This window comes from Hemiscyllium ocellatum (assembly GCF_020745735.1).
Source record: "Hemiscyllium ocellatum isolate sHemOce1 chromosome 27 unlocalized genomic scaffold, sHemOce1.pat.X.cur. SUPER_27_unloc_23, whole genome shotgun sequence".
NCBI classification, from domain to species: domain Eukaryota; kingdom Metazoa; phylum Chordata; class Chondrichthyes; order Orectolobiformes; family Hemiscylliidae; genus Hemiscyllium; species Hemiscyllium ocellatum.
The window spans coordinates 128527-142085 of record NW_026867491.1 but is presented as its reverse complement, the minus strand read 5'-3'; the positions used below and the strand labels follow the sequence as shown (position 1 = coordinate 142085).

Sequence of the window (13559 nt, the reverse complement as noted above, 5' to 3'; positions counted from 1 at the left end):
GAAACAGACCCTTCGCTCCAACTCCTCCATATCCTCAACTAATCAAGTCCCATTTGCCAGCAATTGGCCCTATCCCTCCAAACCCCTCCTTACACAGATACCCAAGTGGATGCCTTTTAAATGTTGCAATTGTACCAGCCTCCACCACTTCCTCTGACAGCTCATTCCACACGCACACACACCACCCTCTGTGTGAAAAATGTTGCCCCTTAGGACCCTTTTTAAATCTTTCCCCTCTCACCCTAAACCTATGCCCTCTAGTTCTGGCAAAAGACTTTGTCTATCCCTATCCATGCCCCTCATGATTTTATAAACCTCTCTTAAAGTCAACCCTCAGCTTCCGACGTTCCAGGGAAGACATCCCCAGCCTGTTCAGCCTCTCCCTGTAGCTCAAACCCTCCAACCCTGGCAACATCCTTGTCAATCTTTCTGAACCCTTTCAAGTTTTGCAATATCCTTCCGATAGACTAGAAGTGCTCATAATGCAGAGGAACTTCGATTATCCAGAATTAGATGAACCAGCACGGTGGCTCAGTGGTTAGTGCTGCTACCTCACAGTACCAGGGACCCGGGTTTCATTCCTGCCTCAGGCGACAGACTGTGTGGAGTTTGCACATTCTCCCCGCGTCTGCGTGGGTTTCCTCCTAGTGCTCCGGTTCTGTCCCACAGTCCAAAGATGTGCAGGTCAGGGTGAATTGGCTATGCTAAGTTGCCCGACGTGTTAGGTACATTAGTCAGAGGGAAATGGGTCTGGGTGGGTTACTCTTTGGAGGGTCAGTGTGGACTGGTTGGGCCTGTTTCCACACTGTAAGGGATCTAATCGTCAAGCGACTGAAATACACCCTGCATGTGTCCTTTGGATAATCGAGGTTCCTGTGTATTCCAAAAGTGGCCTAACCAACGTCCTGTCCAGACCCCAACCCCTATACTCAGTGCTCTGACCAAAAAAGTGATCTGCAGAATCTGCGGGACTTGCTTAATCCTGGAAGGTAAATCACGTGTTTCTCCTTCTCTTGCAGGTGGATCCAAGATTTCACTCTCTGTCCCATTGAGTCTCCAGTCAGGTCCTTCAGCTCAACTGGTCTCTCTCAGTATTTCTGACCCATGTGAGCCTCTACGCACCTCCCCTTCACTCGCTCACACTTGATTTCCCTTACAGCAGCATTCCCTTCAGTTCCTTTCTCCCTGACGTCTGTATCCAGCTTCTCCTTAAATGCCGTCCACCTCGACCTGCTACTGTGGGGGTCATTCCCGCTGCAGACAGAGGTCTCTCCTTTGTAACCTCTTCAAAAGATTTACCGCTGACTTCCCCCTTCAGTCTTTTCCATTTCTGGGTCTCCCCGCTGTTGCGAAACTTGGAAGGGTTCAGAAAAGATTTACAAGTATGTTGACAGGGTTGGAGGATCTGAGCTACAGGGAGAGGCTGAACAGGCTGGGGCTGTTTTCCCTGGAGCGTCGGAGGCTGAGGGATGACCTTATAGAGGTTTACAAAATTGAGGGGCATGGATAGGATAAATAGGCAAAGTCTTTTCCCTGGGGTTGGGGAATCCAGAACTAGAGGGCATAGGTTTAGGGTGAGAGGGGAAGATATAAAAGAGACCTACAGGGCAACTTTTTCATGCAGAAGGTGGTGTGTGTATGGAATGAGCTGCCAGAGGATGTGGTGGAGGCTGGTACAATTGCAACATTTAAGAGGCATTTGGATGGGTATATGAATAGGAAGGGTTTGGAGGGATATGGGCCGGGTGCTGGCAGGTGGGACTAGTTTGGGTTGGGATATTTGGTCGGTATGGACGGGTTAGACCGAAGGGTCTGTTTCCGTGCTGTACATCTCTTGACAAAGCCTTGTCTGAGGGTGAAATGTTGTCATTCCCGTTGATGCGGGTGGTCCCCTGTCTGTTGTCCTTTTTGTTTCCTTTCTCGGAAAGGACGTCGCGGACATGGGCAGCGTTCCCGAGCCCCGCTCCGGAACGGGCTGTTCCGTCCTCTTCCAGCCCCCGGGAGGGGAACGGGCAGCTTGAGTGCATTGGGAGAGTGGGCCGTTCACCGGGAGGGTGCCAACGGGACGGGAGAGCGGTACCAGTAATGGAGCGAGGGGGAGATGCCTCAGACCGCCAGAAACACTGGGGCAGCTGCTCGCGTGCTCCTTTTGGATCTCACAGCACAGGGAGGCCATTCATCTGATTACCTCCCCGTCTCTGTCTCTCTCTGTGTCTCTCTCTCTGCATCTGCCTCTGCGTCTGTCTGTCTCTCTGAGGTGACAGCGGATTCCAGCATATTGCTGCTTGCTGGGTAAACCTGTTTTTCCTCTGTTTTCCCCCTCTCTCTCCTGCTCAAACCCCTGAACTTCAGGCCGCCCCTGACCTTGTCACTATCAGTGAATAGGGAACAGCTTTTCTTCCTCCACCTTATCTGAACCTATCACAATCTTCCCCTCTTTCACCAGTTGCATCTGTGTGTGACCCTCTCTTTCTGTGTCTCTTTCTCTCCTAAGCCCCCTCCCTCACCACATCCCATTTACCCACCCCCTCCTGTCATGCTCCCACTTTCAAACGGTCTCGTTGTGTTTTCACTGCCTCTTCCCCATCGTTTCCGTCAAGCACCTCATCTCACGCTTAGAACCCCTGCAGTGTAGGAATAGGCCCTTCAGCCCATCCAACCCACACCTCACCCAGACCTCTGCCTGTAACCCTGCAATTCCCATTGGCTAACCCACCTAGCCTACACATCCCTGGGCACTATGGGTAATTTAGCATGGCCAATGCCCCCTAACCTGCACATCCCCAAACACTATGTAATTTAGCACGGCCAGTCCACCCAAACCTGCACATCCCTGGATACTATAGGACAATTTAGCATGGCCAATCCACCCTCACCTACACAACCCTGGACACTATGGGTAATTTAGCCTGACCAATCCACCCAAACCTGCACATCCCTGGATACTATAGGACAATTTAGCCTGGCCAATCCTACACTAAGGATGGATTGGCCATGCTAAATTACCCATAGTACCCAGGGATGTGTAGGTTAGGGTAGATTGGCCATGCTCAATTACCCAATCCTACATATCCCTGGGTACTGTTAGGATAAAATAGGTCAAGGGAGGGTGGAGCTATAGCTGCTGTTTGGGGAATCGAAACTGTAGCTGTAGCTGCTGCTTGGGAAATCGAAACTGTTGCTTACGTGACCAGCTCAGCTGCCAACGCCTAGCAAACGCGAAATGTCCTAATAAGGCAATGCTTAGTAGCTCCGCGAAGCTCTGCTTAGCAAAGAGTATATCAGGAGCAGATTTGGGAGGGGAAGGCAGAACGTGCCTTCTCCAGTGAATGCAGGGTGATTCACTGTATCAGCTACGATTCTGCAATAAAGTCTGCTTGTGCCAAACAATTGAGCGTCTGTTGTCTCTCCTCCTAAAACGAACATGCAAGGACAAATTCCGTCCTAACAGTACTATGGGTAATTTAGCATGGCCAATCCACCCTCACGTACACATCCCTAGGTACTATGGCTAATTTAGCATAGCCAATCCACCCTCTCCTACGCATCTTTGGATTGTGGGAGGAAGCCGGAGCACCCGGAGAAAACCCTCGCAGGCGCAGGCTGGAAATGTGCAAACTCCATACGGACAGTCGCCCCTGAGGCTGGAATTGAACCCGGGTCCCTTGGCGCTGTGCCCACTGAGCAACCCTTTGTAATCCGCCTGCGTTAAGTTCCTTTTGTCACCTGGAGGAATGTTACAGGGGGGAGCGGGGTTTAAGTCTTCTCTGAGCTGAGAGAGGACACAGGAGATGCTCCTCATCATGCTTTCATGTGTCACGTTGCATAATTCTTAGATTTTACATGTAAATGTCTAGTTGGGGTTAGAATTCTTGTAAATATAGACAAACGGAAACACTTGTTGAGACATTTCACCAAACCCCAAGTAGGCAATTGACATGCCCGCCCCTGAAAAGAGACCCTTTCGTGGGGTCAGAGTTGACATTGAGAATAGCGAAATGAACACTGTCCCCGTCGTGTTTGTATTTTTGCTGACAGAAGGGCAGTTTGCAGTCAGCAGGCACTGTGGGACTACAGGCTGCGGGCCAGGTCTGCGCTCGGGAGCGTAAATCCCAACGGGAACCAGAGGCGTTGCTAACGTTTAAGCCAGCTGAGCTTAGCAAGAAAAGGCTGCGACCCTGTGCTTGAACTGATCAGCCGAAACTTTGGGCGTAGCCAAGGAGATCTGAAGGCGAAGCTAACGGGAGGGTCTCCTTTCTCAAAAACACCAGAAAACATGAGGGATACCAGGAAGAATTCCGCTGAATTCCAGAGAGCTGTGGCATGCCGTTGACTTGGTACAATGAGCTTTTAATGTGAACTCTCATGAGGGGTTGCAAACGAACTCGAGTTGAAATGTAGCTCCGTAAAGTGTTGTGTAACAGTCATAGCGTTGAACGTTTTGATGCGGTCCAGTTTTTCTTTTGTTTTTTAAAGATGAGATGATGTTTTGTGGTTTTTGGATGGGTTGGGTACAGAGTGGGAGGTAGGGTGGGCTGGGATCTTCCATGTTGATGGGATTTGACAGTGAATTTTGCTTCGTCAATTATTCAGACTGTGTGCCTGGAGAGAGGGAGGGTCTGACCCTTGGGAAGGGTGCTGGCGGGGTGTGGGCGGGAGGTGAACCTTTGCAATGTCCAATCAGAAGGCTAAGTGTTAAGATAACAAGAGCCGATATTTAGCAGTCGATAAGTGCAACATGTAAGCAGTTTGTTCATATGCAGCTCAAAGGCTGTCCCCAAAGTTAAACTTAGTATGGCGCCTACCCACTCGATCCAGTTACCCACCCCATTTCAGGGTGGATATGTGAACTATCACTAATTTTGGTTCTTCTAACGAATAAAACATTTAAACCTAGCTGTTCAGGAAAGCAAACAAGTTTAAAACTACAGCCATGCTGCAGTTAAACTCAATAGACTTACTCAGAGCAAAATACATGTTCCCTGAACGCAGTTGAAAGTTAACATCGTTGTATTCGATGTCGGAATATCTGTTTAAATGGAGCCGTGAGCTTTCCCAATGTAGACAGGGCTCCTCGAAACGTGGCAGTGTCCCCCCTGCAGCTGCAGAGCGAGACAGGAGAGTTTGTTTTTGTGAATGAGCAGTTGTAGCGCGAGGTGGCTGTTGCTTGGTGACGGTGAGGCTCCCCCGGCCCCGCCCATCCCCCCGTGCAGACGTCACGCGGGGGTGAAGGCGGTTGGGAGGAGAAGTCGCTCGAGCGGGGAAGCGGCGGCCGTTAGGAAAATGGCGCCGTGCGGCCCGGGGCAGACCCCCGTCACTGGTCACCGCCGCCTTCCTGGCGCAGCTGCTGTGTCACGGCCACACCGGCCGGCTGTACAGCAGGCAGGAGCCGGTGACCATTCTGGAGGCGGATGGGGTTAAGGGCCTGTTTGGGAACTGGTCGGCCGCCTGGGTGGTGGAGTTCTACTGGTCGTGGGGCGGCCCCTGTGTCAACTATGGGGCCACCTGGAAGGTACTGGGCCCGGGAGGTGAAAGGTGAGGCAGGTTGTGGGGGGGACGGAGGGGAAGGAATGTGGGGCCTGTCCTGTCATAGTCACATTTTACACTCACTTTCCATCTGCTTTTACTGGCGCTTGTGCTGTTTACCCCTCACTGTTACTTGTGCAATTCCTTAGACTAGTGTGTAAATACTAGTGGAGGAGATGATGCACCAGCATCTGTTCCTCAGTCATTGCAGGGATAGGATCTGTGGAGAATGGTTAGTAAAGCATGTGGTGAGCTAAGCCTTGTTAACATGGATATCGTTTGTTATTTGTCAACTTATACTTTTTATTATTTAGAGTCGTCAGAGTTGTACAGCACGGAAACAGACACCTTTGGTCCAACCCGTCCATGCTGACCAGATATCCTAAATTAATCTCGTCCCATTTGCCAGCACTTGGCTCATATGCCTCTAAACCCTTCCTATTCATATACCCACCCAGATCCTTTTAAGTGCTGTAATTGTACCAGCCTCCACCACTTCCTCTGGCAGCTCATTCCATACACACACCACCCCACCGTCTGCATGGAAAAGTTGTCCCTTAGGTACCTTTTATATCTTTCTGCTCTCACCCTACACCTCTGCTCTCTAGTTCTGAACTTCACCCCTACACTGGGGAAAAGTCAAAAAAGTTGAGCAGCCAGACAAGATGGAAAAGCAATAAAATATTGTACCATATGGGGAAAACAATTGTGGCTCTACCCTTTTTTTTCTCCTATTGGCATTTGGACACTTAAAATCTGTCAATAATACCAGCAGCGCCACTGAGCATATTGTGTGCGCTCCTGTGTCAAGAAGCATGGCGCATGTTCACCAGTGTCACCGAAACATTGCGTGTGTTCCTCACTGTTGGCAGAAAAGGTGTGAGTCTTTCTTTTGATTGACCAAGAGTACGACACTCTCATTTCTCATCCTCTTTTCCATTTATTTTTCATTGTGATGTTCAATTGTTGACTTGCTGCAACTGAAAGGAAAGGGAGTGAATCCAGGGAGTGGACAGACTTGGGAAAAGTTAGGCCAGGTCTGTGACTCAATTGGCAAAATAGACAGGCAGGGGGCTGGAAGAATGCAGCAAGCCAGGGAGTGTCAGGAGGTCAAGTCAATGTTTTCGGTGTCACCCTTGTTCAGGACTGGGGATGGGTGTAGGGAGAGCTGCAGAACAAGGATGTGCTGGGGGCAGGGTTGGTTGGTCACCGGGAGGAAGGAATCTGGTTGGTGGTGGAGGGGATGGGCTGGGAAGAGATTCAAGGGGTGGTGAGGGAGATTATTTGAAATTGGTGAACTCAATGTTGAGTCCTCCAAGCTGCAGGCCGCCAAGATGGAAGATGTGCTGTTCCTCCAATTTGCGATTTGGTTCGTTGTGGCAATGGAGGAGGCCAAAGATGTTCATGTCAGAAATGGAGTGGGAAGGGGAATTAAAATGGGTGGTGACTGGCAGGTCTGGTCAGCCTCTGCGGCCCTGGCTGCGGACTGTTCCCCAAGTTTATGCTCAGTTTCCCCAATGTAGAGAAGACCACAAATGGCAAACACATGGCCAATGTGAAGTTAGAGCTTTTGCTATGTTAAAAAAAAATCAGAAAGGATGTGCATTGTTTGAATGTTGATGTACTTTTTTGGGTTATGGAGAAAGTGAGGACAGCAGATGCTGGAGATCAGAGTTGAAAAGTGTGGTGCTGGAAAAGCACAGCAGGTCAAACCGCATTCCAGGAGCAGGAGAGTTGACATTTCAGGCATGAACCCTTCATCAGGAATGATGTGTGGATGTACAAAGGGGCCTCAGCATCCTTGTACACCAGTCAATGCCATTTGTCAGGTGCAGCGAGCAATGAGCAAAGCAAGTGTATATTAGCAAGAGGAATTGAGTTCAGAAGTGGGGATTTCTTCCTGCAGTTAAGGAGTCATTGAATATATTCAAGGCTGAGTTCAGGTGATTTTTGAACAACAAAGAAGTGGATGTTTATGGGGGGGAAGGTGAGAAAATGTCTGGATAATAATTTCACACACAAACCACTCTCTTTTTAAAAAAAAAATGCTGCCCCTCAAGACTTTTTAAAATCTTTCTCCTCTCACCTTCAAAATTTGCTGCCTAATCTTAAAACCCCCACCCGAGGGCAATGATACCTGCGATTCATCTCATCTATCCCCTCATGATTTTAAACAACCTCTATAGGGTTACCTCTCAACCTCCTGTGCTCCAGTGAGAAAAGTCACAGTCTATTTACAAGATGTAGGTAGACTAATACCCAGTTATGATGTGTTCAATGCTGGTGCAGGCTCGAAAGACCAAATGGTCTACTCCTGCTCCCAATTCTGACACCCTGTGCCCAGGACAGCAAAAGACCATCTGACAAAGGTGCAGAAATTAGGCTGTTCAGCCCATCAGGTCTGTTCATACCACACAATCGTGGCTGATAAGTTTCTCAATCCCATCCTTTCACTTTCTCACTGTAACCCTCAATCCCCTTGATACTCAAGAACCTATCTATCTCAATCTTAAATATCCTCAGCGACCTGCCCTCCATAGCTGTCTATGGCAATGAATTCCATAGATTCACCACTGTCTGGCTGAAGAGGTTTCTCCTTCTCTCTGTTCTAAAAGGTCTTCCCTTTATTGTAAGGCTGTACCCTCAACTCCTTGTCTCTCCTACCAATGGAAACATCTTCTCAACGTCCACTCATCCTGGCTGGTCAGTATTTTGACCCTTCAGAATGTGGTACAGCAGGGATTCGGTTCAGCAAAGTGAAAACAGAGGGGGAGTGTGTGGTATGAAGATTTTCAGCTTCTAGGGAATAAGAGAGCAAAGAGAGTTTGCTATAAATTAGAATTTTTGGGATGGGCAATAGGCTGAGGATGTCAGACAGAGTTTAATTTAGAGAAATGAGGTATTGCATTTTGGTTGAGCAATCCAGGCAGGATTGACAGTTAAGGGGAGTGTTGCTGAACAAAGAGATCTTGGAGTTGCAGGTAGATAGACGAATGAAGAAGGCGTTTGGTATGATTTCCTTTATTGGTCAGAGCATTGAATAAAGGAGTTGTGAGGTCATATTGTGGCTGTATGTTGGTTAGGGCATTTTTGGAATACTACATTAAGTTTTGCTCCCCCTGATATAGGAAAGAACTTACGAAACTTTGAAAGGGGTCGTGAGAATGTTTGTAAGGAAAATGTGTCCTTAAGCATTTAGACTAAAATATAATGTTGAATTATAGAACACATTTGCTCCACACTAGAAAATAGACCGGCAGGGAGGGTAAGGCAATTAAGAACATTTGCCTTAACATCAGTGAATTTGTATAAACAGGATATTGAGCGATCACATTCATGGCTGTTCCTTTGTGAAATGAAAAAGTGTTTGATTCTGACCTCAGAACGAAACTCGGAATCAATTACTTCTCTCCCGAATTATTGCCCTTCATTGTTATCTGTCTAGTTCAGAACATGCAGTGCTTTTGTAAAAAAAAAAATTCATTTAAAGAAAGCTTGTTTGCAACAGCACCGCCTTTGTAAAAAACTTGTATATAAAGATAGTACACAGAGTAGCCCGCCAGGGCTCTTGGAAGAAGTGATTGCTACTCTTCTGGGTTAATAGAATCCAGTTAGATTGTCTTATAAGTATCGGTGTTATGTTGTAACCGTGATGGTATTAATGAAGGGGACAATTTAAAATTAAACTAAACTGTAAGAGTTTTATTTTTATTCCAGACTTCCAAAGAGTACAATCTCTGGGACCAAGATAGGCTGACAGGTCTGAGTCCACAAGGGACTCCCTCGGCTGTCTCATATCTGTACTTTATCAATTTGGCGCTGCAAGCAGGGTTCCAACAAGGGCTACATTTGACTGAAACTGGAAAAGAAGAGTTCCATCTAAGGGTTGGACTCAAGACCAATGGACCCACAAGGTAAAATTGTACCTTGATTACTCTCTGTCTACATCTGTGTGGTGTTTTTCCCCCATTTTTCTCTTGGTACCCTCTCAGAACCCTAAATGAGATCGTTTACATAGGACTGAAAACCGAGAATGTTTTGCAGGAATCATTAGTCTTATTGTTCATTGTCGGGTTGTTGATTAGTGAAAGTTTTATGTCGAGATTATCTTCTCTGTATCTGTTCAGCTTGGCTTGTCTTGCTTTGCTGTTTTGTCTTGTTTGTTAGTTGTGATTTTGTTCTGTTTGGGTGTTCTTCGTTTATGAAATATAGAGGGTGGCTGCTGCTTTTGTCATGTATAAAATAAAAAGAAAGTTGGCCAGTGATACAATTCTTGTATACTTGGTTAAACAACTATGTGCCACATCCAGGATTTATGAGATACGTGGACTGTGAGTGCCTCGTTCCTCTTAACATGTTCATGTGTATGTACGAGGGAGCGCGCGCGTGACACAGAAAGTCAGCACTGATTCCCTGCGGCTTGCAGAAAGTTTAATCCTTTTGAGATTTGGTTTGGATGCACATTTGCTTGTTGACGAGTGAATGTTTGTGTTCTGTGAGGCTGGAGCCCATGTAGATCAGTAGTTTTCAAAGATTTAAAGTAGGTAGGATAACTGAGTGTGCCCCTAGATAAGATGGAAGACAAATGTCCCTGAACAGAAATAACAAGTCTGTATCCTTAATTATGAGAAACAATTGAGAATATCAGCTGCAGCTGCTCAACAGAATAAGGATTGGTCTCTAGGAGGCACACATGATTTAATTCTATTCACTAAAATTGAACAAGGGATTTGGGAAAAAAAGAAAGGGAAGAAAGCAGAAAGAAGTCTTATCAGAGTGGAAAAGGGTAGCTCGAGGAAAAATGGGAAAAATCCATGCAACCATCATGGAGACAAAACTGTATTAAAAGGGGAGTTAGTCCATTAACTGAGGAAAGATCTGAACTAAATTGGACAGAACTAAAACATAAATGTGAAGCACATGATTTAGAAGCAGAATTGGAATAGGCAAGGGAGAAAATTTTTTAAAAATTCAGAATCTACGTTGAAACGTCAAGGGCATCAAAGAAAAAGGAAACTGGTGAATAAACAACAGACTGCAATTGCAGCTGGGCAGGACGAAGCTGACAAGGACTGTTCCTTATACCCCAACCTCCCCTCTTCCAGAGACCCATTACTGAAGAATCCTGATCCATTTGTGGATGGGATACTGATTCGAAGGAGGAAATATTTTATGCCTCCCATCCTGTCAGCTGACCACCTCCGGTTCCCTCCCTGAACCCTCCCCCCTTACTCTGATGACGAATGTGCCAAGGCTCAAGACCTTCCCCCAGCTGTTATGCCGAATAAGAATTCGGCTTACCACAAACCTGGTGCCTACCGTACTAGGAGTCAATTCAAATTAAAATCTGGAAGAAACATTGAAGAGACTCCTTTTGATTTCCACTGCCCCTAAACTAAATTTGCAATCAAAGTCTCAGGACCTTAATATTGGTCCTTGCACTCACCCTGTGATGTGGGAGGGCAAAAAAGAAATTTCCTGAATAGAAGAGGTTCCTGACCCACAGCCTCTGAATCTGGGACAAGCCCAATTTATGGATCTTTATCGACCATGGAAACCTCATGATTCTCAAGCATTATCAATAAGGTTGCAGATTATGGAAGGAATCCTGAGGGATCTGTTAATTACATTAATAGGACTAAGACCATTTATAATGATGCCTCCCAAGATCTGGTTCACCTCAGAATGCAGATTTTCACCTGAAAAATGGGCGAGTTCTGAGAAATTTTGAGGTAATAATCATACCCAACTTGTAGTCCGGCACCCGGCCAAAACTATCAGATTGGATTATTACCTGTCTCCACCAAGCGTGCATCGCGTAGTTGATGTGGGTAAAGTCTTAACATGTAAACCCAGCTTGGGCGAAGGGGCTGAGGAGTTTCTTACCCATTTTAAGGAATGCTATAGCGCTTCTTCTGTTGACGCTAACTACCTACAAGGGTGATCATCCCAATTTAATGCCATATGTATGACTGTCTTACCTGATCAGGTACAGAAAGCTATTAAAACCCACAACATCCACGAGCAAGATGCTGAGGGTGCACAATTCAGCCAAGAGGTTTGTTACTTCTGGGAACTAAAGGATCCCAAGAGTAAGGCTACCGTTGGCACGGTCAAGACAGAACTTGCCCAAACTACAGTGGCTAAACCTAAACCCAGGATTCAAAGTAGACCTTTCCGTCTGCAAGGTCAGTCAAGCGAACAAATGAAACCCTCATACTATCGTCCAGTATGGCAGGACCGTAGAAATGGTACTGTGTATTCACAACATCCCAATGGACCATGCGGTGATCCTATGTATCCTTCCCCAACAGTCCATGATGCCCCTATACACCCTCTCATTACTCTTCACTGCCTCCCCCACCCCCTAGGGTCCCCCAACAACTACACCTTTGTTTCATTTGCAATCAACCAGGACATTGGTCCAAGAACTGCCCTTTCCATAGCAGTCCCTGGTTCATCACTGGAGTAAAAACAACAGACAATCTCCTGGTCTCCCTCCCCAGTGACCTCAGCAGGTTGCCCCTTTTACTGCACAAAACCCTTTTCAAAACGGACTCCCGGGTATAGAGCAGCTTCCTGCTTTGAATTTTCCCATACTTACCGCCAGTCCAGAGGACGGACCTATGCTAATTCTTAACCGTAATGGCCACGATATTGAATTCATGTTTGACACAGGAGCCACTGTTTCATCACTTCCCATCCATCTTGCTCATGCTTTTGATTTTCAAATCTCGGACGATGATGAAACCCAGCAATGTTTTGATGGTTTCTCTAATAAACATGCATACGCTGTCCCTCTGACAGTGGTGTGGAAAAATTGTGTCACATTCCCTTTTTGCTTTGTTGTTACTAATGGATTACATATCCCTCTACTTGCTAGAGATCTCCTCTGTCCTCTAAATATTACTATTGAATGTCATGATGATGGTATCCTGAATCAGGATCCACCTCATTTTGTTCAATGCATCAATATCAAACCAAAGCCTCCTCGATGGTGGTCATTTGATTTGGATCCTTACGCTTTTGATCCTATTTTACATAACGTCCCTCACCCCCACCTTACTTTAGCTTATGACTCATCTGGGAATGATCTCAGACTTGAACACATGTTATAATCCCTTACTGGGCACTAAGCACGCTTGGGTGATTGGTGAGATCAGGTCACCAGCTGGTGGCGTTCTTTTCGTGTCAGTTCCCCCTCATAGCTGGAAAATTGGCCCCCTCATTTGAACCCAGAACACAAAGCCCAAGATGTAGGTTTTGACGCTAAGACTCTTTTTGACCATGCTGATCATACTTGCTGTGAAATTCAGCTGCTTGCTCAAGGATCAATCCTATTTTATGCACAGCCTTAGTTGATCCATGGCAGCCTTCATCATCATCATGGCTTTTGCCCGAAACGCGATTTCGCTGCTCATTGGATGCTGCCTGAACTGCTGTGCTCTTCCAGCACCACTGATCCAGAATCTGGTTTCCAGCATCTGCAGTCATTGTTTTTACCTCTTCATCATCATCATGCCTACCCTCGCCTGCAGGACGCAGTATATCCTGGAGTCTGTGTGGACTCCAAAACACAAGTGGGCCTTGCTCAGGTCCCACCCATTCCATTTTGACCAAAGCTAATTCTGTCCTCCTATCTATATCTCAATACCCCCTGAAACCAGAAGGTGAAGCTGGCATTCAACCCGTCATTGATTCATTTCTACAGCAAGGCCTTCTAGTCCCATGCCATTCTTCTGTCAATACACCTATCTTTCCGATCCCTAAACCAGGATGTCATGAATGTCGTTCACGACCTTCATGAAGTAAATAAAATCATTGAAGCTCATAATCCTCCAGTTGCCAATCCTGCTACTATCCTCAGCCAAGTTCCAGCAGATGCCAAGATCTTCGCTGTCGTTGACCTCCAACATGCATTCTTTTGTCTTCCTTTGCATCCAAATAGCCCAATACATTTTTGCCTTCTTTTAAGGGCCACCAATATACGTGGACTTGCCTACCTCAAGGGTTTATTCACTCGCCCACATTCT

At 46.7% G+C, this 13559-nt stretch overlaps 2 protein-coding genes across 2 annotated transcripts in view; both read left to right on the top strand.

Moving 5' to 3' along the window:
* Positions 1 to 13559, top strand: part of LOC132807768 (zinc finger protein 239-like) — a 184087-nt gene that overhangs the window by 98988 nt on the left and 71540 nt on the right. The window lies entirely within an intron of this gene.
* Positions 1 to 13559, top strand: part of LOC132807775 (zinc finger protein 234-like) — a 34231-nt gene that overhangs the window by 3007 nt on the left and 17665 nt on the right. The window contains exons 3-4 of the mRNA XM_060821780.1: positions 1929 to 2076; positions 11516 to 11755. Of these exons, the coding sequence (XP_060677763.1) occupies positions 1929 to 2076; positions 11516 to 11755 (388 nt within the window). The remainder of the gene's footprint in view (positions 1 to 1928; positions 2077 to 11515; positions 11756 to 13559) is intronic.